At 33.9% G+C, this 18,863-nt stretch overlaps 3 protein-coding genes across 8 annotated transcripts; 2 read left to right on the top strand and 1 right to left on the bottom strand.

Annotated features, from left to right (window-relative positions):
* Positions 1-135: 135 nt before the first annotated feature.
* LOC126915474 (geranylgeranyl transferase type-1 subunit beta) lies at positions 136-2,019 on the bottom strand. Its single transcript, XM_050720188.1, has 3 exons — positions 1,145-2,019; positions 675-1,035; positions 136-598 (listed from the first exon to the last, which is right to left on the bottom strand). The coding sequence occupies exons 1-3, from the start codon at positions 1,679-1,681 to the stop codon at positions 486-488; spliced, it is 1,011 nt and encodes a 336-aa protein (XP_050576145.1). The 5' UTR covers positions 1,682-2,019; the 3' UTR covers positions 136-485.
* A 139-nt stretch (positions 2,020-2,158) lies between these two features.
* LOC126915453 (zinc finger RNA-binding protein) lies at positions 2,159-12,138 on the top strand. Of its 3 annotated transcripts, XR_007710199.1 has the most exons (12): positions 2,159-2,357; positions 2,633-2,796; positions 2,915-3,256; positions 3,657-4,223; positions 4,327-5,040; positions 5,115-5,439; positions 5,522-5,709; positions 6,690-6,838; positions 8,067-8,162; positions 8,429-8,549; positions 8,826-11,874; positions 12,001-12,138. XR_007710199.1 is itself a non-coding variant. In XM_050720145.1 (11 exons), exons 1-11 carry the CDS (start codon positions 2,308-2,310, stop codon positions 9,107-9,109), a joined length of 2,889 nt encoding a protein of 962 aa, XP_050576102.1. In that variant the 5' UTR covers positions 2,159-2,307; the 3' UTR covers positions 9,110-12,138. The 3 variants fall into 3 exon arrangements, 2 of the variants coding, with proteins under 2 accessions (XP_050576102.1, XP_050576101.1); XM_050720145.1 differs by having other exon boundaries at positions 3,768-4,223; positions 8,826-12,138; XM_050720144.1 differs by having other exon boundaries at positions 8,826-12,138.
* Positions 12,139-13,108: 970 nt separating this feature from the next.
* Positions 13,109-17,473, top strand: LOC126915456 (polyubiquitin-A). Of its 4 annotated transcripts, XM_050720155.1 has the most exons (4): positions 13,109-13,273; positions 14,359-15,835; positions 16,064-16,313; positions 16,770-17,473. In XM_050720155.1, exons 2-4 carry the CDS (start codon positions 14,365-14,367, stop codon positions 17,332-17,334), a joined length of 2,286 nt encoding a protein of 761 aa, XP_050576112.1. In that variant the 5' UTR covers positions 13,109-13,273; positions 14,359-14,364; the 3' UTR covers positions 17,335-17,473. The 4 variants fall into 4 exon arrangements, with proteins under 4 accessions (XP_050576112.1, XP_050576109.1, XP_050576110.1 ...); XM_050720152.1 differs by having other exon boundaries at positions 14,359-15,607; positions 16,064-17,473; XM_050720153.1 differs by lacking the exon at positions 16,064-16,313 and having other exon boundaries at positions 16,520-17,473.
* Positions 17,474-18,863: the final 1,390 nt, after the last annotated feature.

The following is an 18,863-nucleotide window of genomic DNA, read 5'->3' as shown; positions in this document are numbered from 1 at the left end:
ACAATATAATACAATGCCTTTTTGGATGAAGCATTGTGTTAATAGTTTCTCAAAAAAAGTGAAAGATACTAGTTGAATAATAATTTTATGAATTTTTATTATGATGTAGGGTATCAATTAGAAATACTTTATACATATTTTTTTGTTGTTTTTATTAGAATTTTTAAAACTTGTATATACTTAATGACATTTTAAAATGCATTTAAATTATGCTATTGTTTTTCCTCTTATTTCCAATATGTGTTTTGGATACATGTTCAACAAGTGTCTTAATTGAAACAGAATAACTGATAACATACCTCAAAATCATAATATTTTTGTTAATTGACGCTTTTGGAATAACAATTCTAGGCACAGAGAATCTGTGGAAACTGTACAAATAGGATCCATGAAAATGCAAAAATGTTACTTTTCCTTCGTACTTTAAGCTCTGTGCGTTGGATATGATATACAGTTGGAAATACTTTATACGACTGTTAACTGCATTACCATACTTCATGAATTTTTAATAAATGTTTATACGCTCGATCAGAGATGTTAAGCGCAGCGTTCATTACGCATAAACCAGTTTCTCCTAAGAGGCTTAAACCACATAAACCTAAAAAATTAGGTATTCATATTGTATATTATCTTTATTGTACGTTATTTTTATGGATATCCTATCTGCTACATACCTAAGTAAGTATGAAGAGGATCTGGGAGACAGTCAGCAAATTTTCCAAATCCTCCCACAATATTATCTTGAGTTTCAAGCAGGAATGCCCTATTTTCATCAGGATCTGATAATTTGTTAATATCAAGCATTTGTAGTGTTGCTCCCACCCAAAAACTATAACAAGTATCAGAAGGCTTTCCGGGTCGTCCATGAAAACCACTATCTTGCCTCATAAGACACCATCTTTTTAGTCTATTTAATTGATCATTTGTCAATACATTATGAAGTTCGTTCATGAGAAATAGGCTAGCTACAGCACAAAATGTAGATCCTCCATGTGATTCAAGACCAGGTCCTTGGCCCATTGCTCCATCATATGACTATAATCATTGTTGAGATATTGTGCTATGATAAAATTAAGTAGACAAAGCCAATTTTTGTTAATACTCTTTATAAGTAAAATAAAAAAAGGAAAGGATAAAAACTTACAATGCTCTTTAAAATGTAGTCAATTGCTTTTGTCTTGTCAATGCCTGACCAATCATTTAAAATTATAGATATACAACAAGCACAGTAAAGGAACCTCATATCACTTTCACATCCTGTTATAATAGCTGTAAATGATCCATCTGGATTTTGACATGCTCGCATTCCTTCAATAATGGATTCTCTGTCGACTCGACTTAAATCATCTCCAAGAATTAAGAGGGTAACTAATCCAATATATGTCATTGCTAAATGACCACATTGGTATTTTGGAGCATCCTTTGGTATTGTTGTCGAAGGCTGAAAGCCGGAGCGTGGTCCAGCTCCAGTTACTTGAAGCCTATAGATCCAGTCTATTGCCTCTAATTTAGTTTGTTCGCTAAGATCATTCAAGCAATTCAATATGTCTAATCCTGATATAGCAAAAAACGCTACAGCAAGTCTAGAGCAGTCAAATTCTGCTGAACATGAATTGGGCATGATTTGCAATAACCTCTGGAAATATTTAGCATGCTTTTTCTTTGCTAACTGCGGTGGCATGTTGTATCGCGAATATGTATGATGAAAAAAAAATAATATTTAAAATATATACGGTTACGTATCGAACGTAAGTGTTACTTTCAAATTGGTTGTGCGAGTGAAAAAAGATTTCATTAGAATTATGGTAAAACCTACTAGAGAGCGCTTCAATTCTAAACGATAGATGCAGTTACTACTAGGGGGCGTGAAAAATAATTCGTTGAACGCACGCGTCACCGGCAAACTAGCCCTTTCTTGCGCACGCCAGACGTTCACTGCAACACGCACCAGCCGCGAAAATTACACAAACTACATACTACCCCGGATAACGGAGATAACGAGAAAACACGCAGTAAGTTAAGTTTCAATTAACCGTATACATCTGTCCGCTTCGTGAATACTTTCTCGCGGTAGTTTCTCTGGCTAGTACGGTAGCGCGTTGATTTGCGCGGAGGTAGTTTGTCGGAGGACGACGAAGGGTTCTCGTGGAAGCGGCCACTGAGGGCGCAGCATTCTTGCAATTGTTGTGCCCGGCTCCAACAGAATAACCAATAGGAGCCGCGGCAGCGCCGCCATTCTATCGAGTTCGTGGCACGCCCTACAACTTCCTCCATTGTCCTTCTTTCCGGGATTCTCTGCGAGGAAGGATGGCTCAGAACAATTATTTTGGGTTTACTCACGGCGGAACGCAATATGGGTACGAAATCGATTGCATACCATAATTATTAAGTAGCTAGTGTTAAGTTTTTCGAAAATTCGTGACGGTAACTACGTTGGCGGGAGTAATAATTGTTCGTTAAAATCGGTGCACGCGAGAGCCCAGCCGGCTTGGCCGCCATTTCTTGCTGAGAGTAGAGCGTCCATCGAGCGTCTCTCCCGGGCACGGATCCGATAGAGGTCTTTTTCGTTTTGCGTTTCCATTTTTCATTGTATTCCTTGCCTGTAAGAAAACCTATTTATTCTTTCGAACAGAGCGACCAGCGCAGCCGCTTATCAAACTGGTCAAGCGGGATACGCAGTAACTCCAGCGGCAACTGCCGCCACGTACACTCAACGACCCGCTGCTGCTGCGGCTACAGGTTACGAAACGTATCAAGCGGCCGCTGCTGCAGCCGCTACTGGAACCACGTACGCTGGTAAGTTCATTTTAGTCAATTTCATATTTTTCATCTTTCTTTTCTTTTATAAACAGAGTCCAGTATCCAGTATTTTCGTGCTTACATTCCAGTTTCATAAGGTCCTTTTTCTTTATAGCTGCTAATCCTGGTACTGTGGCTCAGACATACGATTACGGTTACGGGCGTGCTGCACCTGCAGCTACATACGACGCTGCTAAAACTTATTATCAACAACCTGCTGCAGCTGCAGCAACTTACACTACTACAGAAACACATTATCAAGCTGCGAAACCTGCATATAGCACCACTAGTGCTTATACAGGCACAGCCAGACAAGCTACTACTACTGGACAAGCTAAAACATACCAAGCATCAAGTACAGCTTATCAGCAATCTAATCCTACTCAAAGTGCTACCTATTCTTCAGGATATACAGCTCCTGCAACACCCGCGGCTACACCATCGACAGCTACAAATAGTAAGTTTTCATTAAATTTTATATATATATGTATATATATGTTAATATTTTTCGCCAAGATTGAAAATCCTATGTAAATGTCCTGCTAACCGTGACGTAGGCACTAATAACATGAAATTGATCCTCTGGGTATTGGAATTGATACATATGAATGATATAATAAAATTCTGCTAACATTTTAAGCCATGACATGGCTTAAAAATTTAGCTGAATTGAATTTCTCTGAAGTTACAAAATTGACTTTATATAAAAATTTGTGATTACTATACATTATACTTGATAAATATTTCATCAAAAGAATAAAGTATTCATTTTGATGGGTACAAGTTAGTAGAATGGTTCCATGAATATAAAGGATTGACTCCTCCAAAGTTTGAGGTTTCAATTTCATTTCCCTTAGAAACGGCGAGTACAACGTATTCCGGCTACGACGCAGCGCTATATAGCGCTGCGACTATGTATGTAGCCCAACAGAGTGCAAACAGCAATTCAACTAACCAGAAGACTGGAGGTTGGCAGGGCTACGGACGAAAGGGATTTGGTACTGGAGGGGGAGGAATGAAGGCAATGCGGCCCAAGCAGCCCCCTAAGCCACAACAACTACACTATTGCGATGTCTGTAAGATCAGCTGTGCTGGACCTCAAACATACCGTGAGCATCTGGAGGGACAAAAACATAAGAAGAAAGAAGCCTCTCTGAAAGTACCGCAGCAACCACCGACACGAGGGGCAGGCAACAGTCTACGTTGCGAACTTTGTGATGTAACTTGTACTGGAAATGATGCTTATGCTGCTCATATTAGGGGGGCTAAACATCAAAAAGTTGTTAAGTTACACACTAAACTTGGAAAACCAATTCCAAGCGCAGATCCAACAGTTTTGAACCCAAAACCAGCAGCTACAGCTAAAACTGCAGGAGTTAAGAAGCCAACTGTAACAGCTACTCCTAAAATTAACTTTGTTGCTTGTAAGTAATCCTTTTTTTTTACAGATACACAGTTTATGTTAAATTAAATATACAAATTTGATATCTATGGAATACATATTAATATCATGTGTAATATTTGCAGCTGGAAATTTGGGGACTGTAAATCAAAATCAAGCCCCGGAAATTAAGACAGAAGAAACTGCGACTGAGGAAACTGTTGAAGAAACAGCTGTTGATGAAAAAGATATTCAACCAGTTGGCCAAGAGTACATAGAAGAAAACAAATCCGAAGATGGAAAAATTATAAGTTTTAATTGTAAGCTTTGTGAATGCAGATTTAATGATCCCAATGCCAAAGATATGCATATGAAAGGTAGACGGCACAGATTTGCTTATAAGAAAAAAGTTAATCCCGACTTAGTTGTTGATATGAAACCAAGCCTAAAGCAAAGAAAGATGTTAGAAGAAAAATTTCGTAGACAACAAATGCGAGACGATTACTTACGACGTAGAGAAGAAATTAATCAATTGGGACCTATGGGTCCAATGATGGATGAGGAAATGATGTATTGGGAAGAAAGACGACGTTATGAAGAAGAATGTGAGTACTATGAATGGTATCGACGCTATGGACGTGGACCTGGAGCTCCACCAATGCCACGTCCTTTCCCAGGACCACCACCAATGATGATGTTCCCTGGTCCTCAAAGAAGGCCAGATTCATCAGATGACAAACATGTATTAGCTCATCATACCACCATATATCCTAAAGAACAGGAACTGCTGGCAGTTCAGAAGATTGTTTCACATACTGAAAAAGCATTGAAATTTGTATCTGACACATTGGCTGAAGCAGGTAATTATTTCTTCTTTTATCTTTTTTTTATATTTTATATCTATAGCATAGTTAAAATATTTTTATAATTGCAGGCAAGAAAACAGTCCCATCTATTACTAATGCTACATCAACGACTCCATCTATAACTACACCACAGCAACCTCAACAACAGCAACCACAACAACAGCAACAAAATACAGATATAGTAAAAATTAAAGAAGATTCTGACAAAAAGAAAACAACAACGCCGCAGAAAGAAGATGGCAGCGACGGCAATTTGTTTTCATTCCAAAAGGAAAAAGAAGATTCCAGGATATTAAGAGGGGTAATGCGTGTTGGCAATTTAGCAAAGGGACTTCTATTATCTGGCGACAATCACGTTTGTCTTGTAGTCCTGTGTGCAGAAAAACCAACACGGTTAGTTGAAAAAAATTATATATTTGTATAAATACATCAATTTTGTACACAAATTCATATATAAATATTTTCTTATTTACAGTTCATTACTAAATAAAGTTGCTGAGATACTTCCGGCACAGTTGAAGATCGTAGCTCCAGAGGATACTTACAATGTTGGAAAACACCCAGAGTCAGCAGCATTAACTGTTTCAGGAGGCAGCGTGACCGTTAGCGTAACTCTTACCAGTCCTTTAATGCGCGAAACTCCCAAACCAGCTGCTGCTGCAGGTGATTTGATCGTTTTATATTTTCATAGTGGCCAAGAAAAGGATAACTGATAATTTTAGAGATTTTGCAGAAAGCATTTTTTATTTTCATGCTACTTTCTTGAAAACGTGGTTTATGAATTTTGTTTGTTCTTTTCATGGCCCAAAAGCTTCTTTGTAAATTTTTCTAAGCACCAGGATGATGCAGGGGCAGCCAAGGACTTCAAGGGTTGCCAGTGTATATACGCTCTAACATGAAAAATTCCTTTTTCTTTTTGATACAGCCGCATTTTAGTGTGTCCACGACTGAGTATAATTTATATTTTTGAAAGGCATTACTATTTAAAAATATGTAAGAGCGTAGATAGAAATATATTAACAGCCATTTTTTAACGGAAAAGAGAGAGCGTAAACTTGGTACGATTAGATGTCGCTTTTCTTCGTTTTAAGTTAATTTGTAGTAGTATACTTTATAAGTTATGTCGATAATAACAGTTAAGCTGGAGTCTCCATTAAGAAAGATAATATGTTATTATAAACGTGGACACGCTTTTGGTATGAGGAAACAACGCTGAGGCAATCTTAAAACTATGGACTTTTTGATCATGCATTAATAATTTTAATGAAAACCCTCTATCATCGAATGCTGTACACATAATACACAATGCGCAGTTAACTCCTTATTCTTAACCGACGATTCTTTTGATAGCGTTATTTTAATATTCAATTTTAAGTAACGCTGTCAATTTCAGTAAGAAACGTCGGTCGTTCTTTTGTAACGCGAAGAAAGGACGTTCAGGAATAGGAGTAATGCATCATTGTTATGTACTACATTCGATTAGGTTTATTTTTATTTCAATGAGAATGTTTTAGACTATGCCCTCAAGTTTAATGTACTTGAGTTAAAATATAATTATATATAGAGGGAAAACCCAAGTTGGGCATGATCAAACACTCTAAGTGTTGTCTAAGCGTGTTGTGCTTTCTTTGTTGGAATCTCAGATAATGCTGGACAGCAGCAACAGGGAGCTGCTCAACCGCAAACAACGCCCGCGGCGCCCGCTGTGACGAAACCAGATCCACCAGATGTACTTCCCAAGGCTAAGTGTTTGGAGGCTTTAGCTGCACTCAGGCATGCCAAGTGGTTTCAGGTTTGAATCAATCAACTCTCAGTTCAAGATCTCGAATTGTCAGTGCCATTTTGTTGGCACTAGTGACTGTTTTCTGTTATTTTTTCCTAATACGTGAAACGCGTGCAAGTTGTCCTCTCTCTCTGTCCGCAAAAAAGAGCAGTCTTAGAACTTCCAGCCTTGTGACAATTTTATTTTTATTACTATCTATCTTCTTGTTGATATGATTTTGTCTGAAATGTTTATTTGATCACGTTTGATGTTTCAGTTTTGTAGGTTTGCCAATCCACTTTATCCACTAATATTACATTTTATGGTAGTTAATCCGAAAATCTTTATCATGTACTATTTATAATTTATAATCAATGTGTTAGTTATTATAAGTGGATGGTAGTGGCAATATTTTATTATTGGCAGAATTTGATTAAAAAGGGAAAAAGGAAGAGAAAGAAGTGTATGTATAGCATAATTTCAGAAACAGAATACATCGAACGTGCAATCAGATAGTCTCAGGCAAGAGGTATAAGCATTATGTAAACGTGAATTGTAGCATTTAAAATATTAATGCACATCAAAAGCATTTACATTTGCTTTACTTTAAATCATCAACATCCAGAATAATAGGAAACTCTTTGCAGAAAGTCGTGTTAAAAGTACGTAATTTTTCTTCAAAAGATGTAGTTTTGTTTGTTTTGTTTATAATGCACTAAATTGCTTTACGATGCTTATGATCAAGCTTATTCATTATTCTGGATTAATCTTAATGCATTGTAGCCTAGACTGAGTCTGTTCTAGGTCTGTCTTAGAAATCCTTGAAGTTAGTGTATTTCTCTTTATACATGTGTACTTTATTTCATACTTTCTACATAATGTGCATTGAAAGCACTGTTAAATATTGAAAGACAGACAAGCACAAACACACAGTGGTGTCATAAGTATATCGGGTGTTTTTCAGTTATAAGTTCAATAGTTGTATTTGGCAGTTCGACAAGTGTACAGTTTTTCTGATACGTTGCACTTTTTTTTAAATATTATGTTAGGTATTAATTGTTCAGGAAATACTTAATAAACACCCGATAATTTTGATATGGGCTAATATTTAGGAGCTATAGGCACGAGGCTGGGAGGATAGCTAAAGCCCACACAAAGCAAATTAAAAGTAGTTTAGGGTGTCGCATCTCCAGAAGACTCAGAGACTTTAGAGCGTGTATCAAATTGTATGTACTAAAATACTGATCGTATTTAACAGGCTAGAGCAACTTCACTGCAGAGCTGTGTTATGGTCATTCGCATAATGCGTGATCTTTGTAACCGTGTACCCACGTGGGGACCATTAAACCCATGGGTTAGTATGAAACGACTCTTTTATGATGCATATATGACATCTGATTTTATTAGAAGTCAAACAAAGTGATTTATAACTATTCAATGATAATTCAAAAAATTCAAAACTGAATACAGTATTGTCTTGCATAGTGGTTGAGGATTCTGTCTATTTCACGTTAATGTAGAATTTTTGATATAGACTCTTCTTTATATTTTGGCTGGATTCAATCCCAGTCAGAATATAAGGATTAGATAGAAACAAACAGGTGTTCAATCTTCTTTCAGGCACTAGAATTGTTAACTGAGAAAGTGATTAGTACCGCTGGAGGACCTCTTAGTCCAGGTGAAGCGTTAAGAAGACTTCTAGAATGTGTTGCTGGAGGAATATTACTTCCAGGAAGCCCAGGTATATCGTAATATCTTCCTGCTAATTAATATAATCAATAAAAAAAGTTCAAATTTTTTAAAATCGTAAAACCAAATGATGATTTTGATGACGAGACTGAGTGTATTGTGAAATCCATTGTAGGTTCTAAGATTGAGTATTTCGATTTTTTTATCTCAATGGAAATTTCGCAATATTGCATAGATGATTGGCAATCTGATTTTTATATACTTATATAAAATTTTATATAGTTTTGTATTGAATCACACTGGTTATAAATAATGTATTTCTTCATAGGATTATCTGATCCATGCGAAAAAGAGCCAGTTGATGCAATAGGCAATATGACAGCCCAACAAAGAGAAGATATAACTGCTTCAGCGCAACATGCTTTACGATTAGTTGCATTTCGTCAAATTCATAAAGTTTTGGGCATGGAACAACTTCCGCCACCTAAATATAAGGGCCGATATGCTAGAAAACGAAGACGTGACAACAGTAATGGAGAAGGAACAGATAGTGAGGCTTCAAAGAAAGATAAAAAAGCAGAGGAGATCAAAATGGAGACTGACTCCAAGTAGATCTACCAAAATATTCGCTTTATCGATTTACTCATAACTTATATAGTATAAGAAATAAAATTTTCTCGTGTCAATTGCTTGTTCAATGAGGTTGTTTCTATATTGGAAAGATATCAAAGTTTAAAACAAGACTAATGATCTATTAATACAGTATTGTAATTATTTGGAATGTATCTCCCTTTGGACAACCAATAGCGCATCGTTTTAATTCGCAATCGTGATTTTAATGGCGAAAGAAATTATTAGGTCAGATTATATCATTGCACCTTGACTTTGTTTTTGAATGTATAATAATATAATAGAGTTGTCACGTTTCTATTAGTACTAAGTTTAATATTTTAAAGACAAAACATTATGCATTGCTTTGTCTGTTATAAGCGATTTAATTTTTTAGCAAGTTCCAAATATCTTTAAAATAATGCAATACTTCAGATTTCATTTATTAAATTTATTTTATGTAAATTCTAGTTTTCAGAATTATAAAAATAAGTATGGCGTTACTTTTAAAATAGTTACACTTTTGCAAATATTTCACTGGATACTTCTAAAGTATCTAAAGATCTTTCCCAAACAGGCAATTGGTACGATTAGTTCCAGCACTAGGATTTTGTCAAAGGAAATGATGAATGCGTTAATTAGTTTTGAATTACTTATTTAGCTATATTTCGAAGCCACAATGTATGACGAAAAAGTTTAATAGAAAGGGTGGTGTAAAAACTGAACATTTATAAGTTTTGAAAAGTTAAAAGTAGGTTAGTTTGTATTGAGAATTCGTGTGTATGTTGTGTGTGTAGTCGTAAAGAAGTGCAGAATGTTTCTTTCCCTGCATAAACAACTCCTAACAACGTATGTTCACACCGCGTGTACTGATTCACGCAGAAGATTCCAAGAAAGCAGAGTTGAAAAATCAATCATTAAAATAAACGCTTTGCTGTCTAATGAGGGTTAAGTGCACGTGTCAAGAATTCTTAATATTTTGCTGTAGTTTGTTTACAAATTTCACCGGAAGTCGAATACTATTTCAAAATGTTCATATTTAATACATTTTTTTGACATAGTGTATGAATCTTCTGTTGTACACATGCAATTCCTGATTGAATAAATCGAACATGCATGAGATAAGAACAAGGTTTTCTTCACTTCCATATTCCTTTGCATATTACAATATTGTGTAAGAGCTTTTACAAATAAGATGAGTTGATAATAAGCATCCTCTTTAACAAGAAGGCCACACACACAATAGCACTTCGATTGTAAGATTATAATTAGCTAATCTTTTACAGAAAAAAGAACACTTGACATATAAAGAAAGTTAATTTATTTTTGGATGGCACCGAGTAGAACTGAGACTGATATTGTATTAATTTTTTAATGAAACATGTAGAAGATAGGATATAAAACTAAAGGAAATATAATTTACGTTTAATTTAAGAAGATAATTTATATAAATTACGAACATAATTTCATATAACATTCATTCTGTTTGGTGCAACTAGTCCTTTCAAATAAGTGTATTAACAATATTCAAATTCCATAATTTCGATCTTTCTGCTTCTTATCTTCGTCCTTTAATTAGGTTGGGCTGATACAGGTTTTGAATTATTATAAGACAGAGTATTAAGCCATTTTCATTTTTTCTATTTTGCAGTATTAATTAAAGTATGTTTGTATATATTTAAATATATGAGAGACATGTGTAATATGTTTAATTTATTATTATTTGTTAAACCAAATATTAATGTAATGTAATGCGCTATATATCTGCAGATATATTACGAAGGAAATTCACAAATTTTTTTCATTCAGTACCTCAAATCTACAAAAACGTGTGTGTAGAGCCTTTATAAAGTTTCAAATCTAAATAATGCATATTATCTTTTCAGTATTGAGAACTGGATGATGTACTGAAATTAAGGTGGGAATTACGTTATATTTTTTTCATATAGAAAAATTATATCAAACGTTCGCTGTGCCATTCTAATTATACTTTACTTTTAAGAACAATATGTGATTTATTTCATGTGACAAAAGCTATTACGTGTTTTATTATAAACGTACTTCGATAATGGAAGGTAAATATATTGTTCTTAGAGTTCAGCTATATTATCTGCGAGATTTTTCGTTTTTTTTTCTTATACTAATGATTTGTTGTAATTATTGAACAATTACGTAATTGTCTAGTTACTTAAAACTGGTTACTTCGATGTTAATGATGAAATATTAAATTAACACGTTGAATGCCACGGGAGTCACCGGTAACCGGCGCGCCAAGATTAGTAGAAATACATAATTTAAACAAATGTCAATATTTATAAATTTTTCATTATTACCATTGTTAGTACAATGGTGTGACGAAATTAATGAAGCATAAAACATAGAAATAGTTTTATTTATACATGAAATATAGACCTATTATGTGTGTATATTGCGATGTGTCGTATTGAAATACTCTAAACAAAGTAAGGGTGAACCAGCACAGTCTCCACAATATGTTACGACTTATAAAAAATTAAATAGAAGACATGAAGTGCAAACATTTTTGTAGCATACAAAAGTATCATAAACGCTCTTACCTGATTGTTAAATGCTCTCGACAAGAAGATGTGGAACAATTATTTAACAAAGCGAGGAAATAATATGAGATAATTGATAATCGCAAAAAATAACTGATTCGCGTGAAATCGCACTTCAGTGCCATGGGGGTCGTCGGTGACCTCTGTGAGATAAATTCATTATACATAATTATACATCATAACTTATCTCTTGTAAGTAATATTTCAACATTATATGTATCGCATAATACAAAATTTATCATTTTTAATTTAAGAAGATAATTTTTGTAAATTACGAACATAATTTTATATAACATTCATTCTGTTTGGTGCAACTAGGCGCCACGGGCAATCCCTGTAAAAATAGAATGGCATTCAACACGTTAAAATTGTACATAGTATCGTAAGTAAACGCTTGTTTTTTGAAATTGTCATGTATTTCATGTAAAACAACCATATAAACAGAATTTTAATCTATTTTCATAGTCGTGATTTGTCTAATTGCATTTTTGTTTGTTTTTGTTGAAATATACAAGAAAAAATGCTGTTTTCATTATGCTTTGCCAAAATTATTTGGCTTATTTGGTAAGTAATATCAACGAAATGTTATTTTAAAAATAAACAACTACATCGTTTTAATTATATTAAAATATATGTATAATCTTGATTGCAGTGCCTAATTTGAAATATTACTTCAATATCCTAATATTTTTTTGTAAAATAAATTCTTATTAAATTAATAAGTTTTCATCAATTTCAAGATTATTACATCAGCCTAGTATCGTATTGCGATGTAGCATGACTTCAATTTTTATGTGACACGTATGAATAGTGAATTGCTTTTGTGCGACAATTTTTATTATTTGAATTTTTAGGATAATTTAATATTAAATCGATCAAATTGCTTAGAAAATCAAAATCGACTTAAATTGATTAATGTGTTTAATTGATTTGAATAAAATTCATCCAAATAAAAAATATTCTAAACATAACCAACATATGCTCTATATACAAACGTGCACGTACACATACGTAGCTTCTTAAATGTTGAGATTTCTGGAAAATGATAAAATTAGTATATTGTGTATAAATGTTGGTTATATGTATAGCGCATTTACTAGAAAATATATTCTGAAAAACAATGAATCATGAGTTTTCTTTGTTTAACAGTTTTCCTATGCGCCCTCTAGCTGTATAATATTATCATCAACATGTGACAGCTCATAGAAACATATGTATTTACACATAAATAAAAATTTTGGTTGGTGGAAACGTATCATTTCAAAACTAATAATGTGCCATAAATGATTTTATAAACGGTATGTTTAATAAAATTTATTCCACAAAGAATAGCCTTTGTCTCAGAAACCAACCAAACGTAGTGACGTCAGAGATTCGATGACGATAAAAATATAAACCAATAGGCATCTTTCTAGAAATCTTCTGACATGCTTGCGCATGATCAGTGAGACTTATCATTCCTGATATAAAAGGAACGTTCGCTGTGGTTTCAATCCAGTTCAGTATAGGACGTTGGGTGTTTTTAGAGGCAGAACGTGAGACTTCTTAAATTTTATTGAAATTTTTGCTGCAACGAGCTATTACGAAGAAGGTAAAACTTTCGTTTGTTTATTATATATATTATGAATTTGTTGTATTTTAATTTTCGATAATTGTAGATTTTCTTGATTTTACCGATTTTTACTTCCTTTTTGTCCTAAATTATTTTATTCTCATTGCTGAATATATTTCTCGTAACAAGACGACCAGTGCTGAATAAATTTTGCAATCGATTAATTATATGCTATGTGAAATCCACGAATTTAATGGGTTCAGTATGCCGGACATGCATTTCACAGAACGTATTATTACAGTTTCAGCAGTGAGAGAGTTAATTATCAGTATTTAAATCCTTAAATGCGTTGTTTAGAGAAAGTAGTAAAATAATAATGCAACATAATTTAATGTAACAGTAGTGATCTTAAAAACATCAACCACAGGTGCAAAGTTTAAAATCTATTTTTAACAAAATTTCGAAGGATATATTTTCTGTATATTTAAAATACATATATTAATATAATCGAAGAATCTTTAATAGTTAATTGTTGAGAAAACTCTAGAACTTTCTATATCATTCGTTACGTTTCTGCTGCGTAGTAACAGAAAACAAAATGGCGATTATTGATTCTCCAGTATGACGCCATTACCTCTGTGTCACTTAGCATTACTCAGATTGAAGCCTTTCATACGATTATTTTAAAAAAAGTGTACAAATAGAAACCGTTGACATTTAGCTACAGCGAATTATACCGTGAGAATAACCATATTTGTGGAATAATAAGGAAAATTTTTTAATTTATATAATTCTTTTTAATATAATTGTGCACAAAATACTACCACTTTTTTTCTGTTGAAATGAAAGACAAAGATTATTCTGTTTCAAAACGATACGTGAGTGATGTATGATAATTAAGGAATATATTTGATGAAAGCTGTCTGAAGTATCAGGTATGATAGAGAGTTATGTAAAAAGTAATATAAAAATGGTACTAAATGAAGGAAACAAAAAGCTTATAATATGGTAATAGTATACACAAATAATGTACTCAAATTTCAAATAGAACATTTTATTTCATTAATATGAATACATGTTAATATCAATTAATTAATTACAAAATTTATTTTATTTTGTAACAGATAATCATGCAGATCTTCGTCAAGACACTGACAGGAAAAACTATCACACTTGAAGTTGAAGCTTCCGATACTATTGAGAATGTGAAAGCAAAAATTCAAGACAAGGAAGGAATTCCGCCGGATCAACAAAGGTTGATCTTTGCTGGAAAGCAACTTGAAGACGGACGCACGCTCTCCGATTATAATATTCAAAAGGAATCGACTCTTCATCTTGTCCTTCGCCTTCGTGGTGGTATGCAAATTTTCGTCAAGACCCTTACAGGGAAAACTATAACTCTTGAAGTTGAAGCTTCCGATACTATTGAGAACGTGAAAGCAAAAATTCAAGACAAGGAAGGAATCCCTCCAGACCAACAAAGATTGATCTTTGCTGGTAAACAATTGGAAGATGGACGTACACTCTCTGATTATAATATTCAAAAGGAATCGACACTTCATCTTGTTCTTCGTCTGAGAGGAGGAATGCAAATTTTTGTCAAGACCCTTACAGGGAAAACTATAACTCTTGAAGTTGAAGCTTCCGATACTATTGAGAACGTGAAAGCAAAAATTCAAGACAAGGAAGGAATCCCTCCAGACCAACAAAGATTGATCTTTGCTGGTAAACAATTGGAAGATGGACGTACACTCTCTGATTATAATATTCAAAAGGAATCGACACTTCATCTTGTTCTTCGTCTGAGAGGAGGAATGCAAATTTTCGTCAAGACCCTTACAGGGAAAACTATAACTCTTGAAGTTGAAGCTTCCGATACTATTGAGAACGTGAAAGCAAAAATTCAAGACAAGGAAGGAATCCCTCCAGACCAACAAAGATTGATCTTTGCTGGTAAACAATTGGAAGATGGACGTACACTCTCTGATTATAATATTCAAAAGGAATCGACACTTCATCTTGTTCTTCGTCTGAGAGGAGGAATGCAAATTTTCGTCAAGACCCTTACAGGAAAAACTATAACTCTTGAAGTTGAAGCTTCCGATACTATTGAGAATGTGAAAGCAAAAATTCAAGACAAGGAAGGAATCCCTCCAGACCAACAAAGGTTGATCTTTGCTGGTAAGCAACTTGAAGATGGACGCACGCTGTCCGATTATAATATTCAAAAAGAATCGACTCTTCATCTTGTACTTCGTCTGAGAGGAGGAATGCAAATATTTGTAAAAACCCTTACTGGAAAAACGATAACTCTTGAAGTTGAAGCTTCTGATACTATTGAAAATGTCAAGGCCAAGATTCAGGATAAAGAAGGTATTCCACCCGACCAACAGAGATTGATCTTTGCTGGTAAGCAACTTGAAGATGGACGCACGCTGTCCGATTATAATATTCAAAAAGAATCGACTCTTCATCTTGTACTTCGTCTGAGAGGAGGAATGCAAATATTTGTAAAAACCCTTACTGGAAAAACGATAACTCTTGAAGTTGAAGCTTCTGATACTATTGAAAATGTCAAGGCCAAGATTCAGGATAAAGAAGGTATTCCACCCGACCAACAGAGATTGATCTTTGCTGGTAAGCAACTTGAAGATGGACGCACGCTGTCCGATTATAATATTCAAAAAGAATCGACTCTTCATCTTGTACTTCGTCTGAGAGGAGGAATGCAAATATTTGTAAAAACGCTTACTGGAAAAACAATAACTCTTGAAGTTGAAGCTTCTGATACTATTGAAAATGTCAAGGCCAAGATTCAGGATAAAGAAGGTATTCCACCCGATCAACAGAGATTGATCTTTGCTGGTAAGCAACTGGAAGATGGACGTACACTCTCTGATTATAATATTCAAAAAGAATCGACTCTTCATCTTGTACTTCGTTTGAGAGGCGGAATGCAAATATTTGTAAAAACCCTTACTGGAAAAACGATAACTCTTGAAGTTGAAGCTTCCGATACTATTGAGAACGTGAAAGCAAAAATTCAAGACAAGGAAGGAATCCCTCCAGACCAACAAAGGTTGATCTTTGCTGGTAAGCAACTTGAAGACGGGCGCACGCTGTCCGATTATAATATTCAAAAAGAATCGACTCTTCATCTTGTACTTCGTCTGAGGGGAGGAATGCAAATATTTGTAAAAACGCTTACTGGAAAAACAATAACTCTTGAAGTTGAAGCTTCTGATACTATTGAAAATGTCAAGGCCAAGATTCAGGATAAAGAAGGTATTCCACCCGATCAACAGAGATTGATCTTTGCTGGTAAGCAACTTGAAGATGGACGCACGCTGTCCGATTATAATATTCAAAAAGAATCGACTCTTCATCTTGTACTTCGTCTGAGAGGAGGAATGCAAATTTTCGTCAAGACCCTTACAGGAAAAACTATAACTCTTGAAGTTGAAGCTTCTGATACTATTGAGAACGTGAAAGCAAAAATTCAAGACAAGGAAGGAATCCCTCCAGACCAACAAAGGTTGATCTTTGCTGGTAAACAACTGGAAGATGGACGTACACTCTCTGATTATAATATTCAAAAGGAATCGACTCTTCATCTTGTACTTCGTTTGAGAGGCGGAATGCAAATATTTGTAAAAACCCTTACTGGAAAAACGATAACTCTTGAAGTTGAAGCTTCCGATACTATTGAGAACGTGAAAGCAAAAATTCAAGACAAGGAAGGAATTCCACCAGATCAACAGAGATTGATTTTTGCTGGTAAACAACTGGAAGATGGACGTACACTCTCTGATTATAATATTCAAAAGGAATCGACTCTTCATCTTGTACTTCGTTTGAGAGGCGGAATGCAAATATTTGTAAAAACCCTTACTGGAAAAACGATAACTCTTGAAGTTGAAGCTTCTGATACTATTGAGAATGTGAAAGCAAAAATTCAAGACAAGGAAGGAATTCCTCCAGACCAACAGAGGTTGATCTTCGCTGGTAAACAATTGGAAGATGGGCGCACACTTTCTGATTACAATATACAAAAGGAATCAACCTTGCATCTTGTGCTTCGTCTTCGAGGTGGCCGATGATTTAATATATTGTTCGCACCTTAATTTAAAAAATTATATCAAGTAAATAAAAACAAATTTTTTTACTTTTATCCACCATAGCTATTGATCACGTGATATCCTATTAAGTATTTACTTGAAATAAATGGCATTATAAATAGCTTTTTCTCATTTATATTATTCCTTCTTAAGGATAGTAAATTTACATCATAGATTTACTTAATTTAAATTAAAAATTATTCATGTCAAGATATTCTCGTTTAAAATTTATTGTATATGACCTGCGTTGTATATAAAAATCTTGCTTAAGACTTAATTTAGTTTTATAATTGAAAATTTGATGTATTGGTATAAGTATAAAAGTGAAAATGGTAAGGTATTTGGATGCCAGTGATTTCTGATCGTTTCGTTCAGATGTTGCTTCAGTAGGATTTTGAAATGAAGATGCATTAGTTATAATGTAATTGTTATGTGTTTGTATTTAAAAGGGGTAGAAATGCCCATGGACCAGTAATGAATTAAAGCCTGAATAAATAAGAAAGAATAATAATCTTCCCTAAGGATTTATTTCCCAGTGTACTGTAAGTTATTATCTACAATACAAATTAAATACATTAGAATATTTATTACATTTTTTTATATAGATTTTATATAATAATCTTTAATTTGCATTACAGTACCGTACAATATAACATTACAATAATTTTTAAAATAAATTACGATATTGTTTATCTAACAAAGAAATCTTGTAGTAGAATACGTAGTAGTAATACGAAACTAGCTCTCTACAAGAAATATTTTCTCGTTGTACTTTGACCTTAAATCGATTAGAACCATACGAAAATTTATAATGATTATACATCATATTCATTTCTAATCTAAACAATATATATAGTTGTTCAATGTATTTGTTCTTTTCGAGCGTATTAATTTGCAACGTTAATTGTAATAATCCGAATGAGAATAAGCATATAATTTGTACGTCTCGTTGTATTTTATATAAATTGGAAGAAATTGAACGAGGCGATGCGTAGTGGTCAGTGGCACTGGCGACGGACGGTCAGCCTACAATTATTTATACTTCAGCTGGTCAGATGCACGTGGGCGGCAATTCGATTAAAATTTTCACGCGCTGACGAAACATGAACGAATTTTCGAGTGTTCCAGCTCCACCCAGTAGTTTAATACCATCGTCGAAATTACGAAAATTACCGTTCAATTCTGTCGTACTTGAAAACTTCATACACAGGAATACACTATGGTACTTTAATACTGTACGGTATATGTCTGTTATTATCATGTTGTTTCAAGAGCTTTGCAGTAGCTCTGTTTCAACGAATCTTCCCTTTCAGAAAGTTGGAATATTTTCTGACGTTTAAAGCGACTTATAATTCTGTAATGTAAGTTTTACTATTTTAACTTACTGAAATGTATTTATATAATAAATAAATAAATAAATAAATAATGCAACTGTAATGTATATACTGTAATAATTGCATTTATTTTTTATTTTTAAATTATTTTCTATAAATTTTTATTTTTAATTAAGT

The sequence above is a fragment of the Bombus affinis genome, chromosome 4 (genome assembly GCF_024516045.1).
Source record: "Bombus affinis isolate iyBomAffi1 chromosome 4, iyBomAffi1.2, whole genome shotgun sequence".
NCBI classification, from domain to species: Eukaryota; Metazoa; Arthropoda; class Insecta; order Hymenoptera; family Apidae; genus Bombus; species Bombus affinis.
The sequence above is the reverse complement of the archived record's forward strand: the minus strand, read 5'-3'. Positions and strand labels throughout refer to the sequence as shown.

What these genes read in the sequence shown, in the direction of transcription:
- LOC126915453 (XM_050720144.1), top strand. Translation starts at nt 2,308, where the DNA reads ATGGCTCAGAACAATTATTTTGGGTTTACTCACGGCGGAACGCAATAT. An exon ending in CAAACCAGCTGCTGCTGCAG is followed by an intron (nt 5,710 to 6,689) that starts GTGATTTGATCG and finishes TTGGAATCTCAG; the next exon opens with ATAATGCTGGACAGCAGCAA. An exon ending in GGCATGCCAAGTGGTTTCAG is followed by an intron (nt 6,839 to 8,066) that starts GTTTGAATCAAT and finishes CGTATTTAACAG; the next exon opens with GCTAGAGCAACTTCACTGCA.
- LOC126915456 (XM_050720151.1), top strand. Translation starts at nt 14,365, where the DNA reads ATGCAGATCTTCGTCAAGACACTGACAGGAAAAACTATCACACTTGAA. An exon ending in CAAGATTCAGGATAAAGAAG is followed by an intron (nt 15,836 to 16,063) that starts GTATTCCACCCG and finishes AGGATAAAGAAG; the next exon opens with GTATTCCACCCGATCAACAG.
- LOC126915474 (XM_050720188.1), bottom strand. Translation starts at nt 1,681, where the DNA reads ATGCCACCGCAGTTAGCAAAGAAAAAGCATGCTAAATATTTCCAGAGG. An exon ending in ACTACATTTTAAAGAGCATT is followed by an intron (nt 1,036 to 1,144) that starts GTAAGTTTTTAT and finishes CAATGATTATAG; the next exon opens with TCATATGATGGAGCAATGGG. An exon ending in TCCTCTTCATACTTACTTAG is followed by an intron (nt 599 to 674) that starts GTATGTAGCAGA and finishes CTAATTTTTTAG; the next exon opens with GTTTATGTGGTTTAAGCCTC.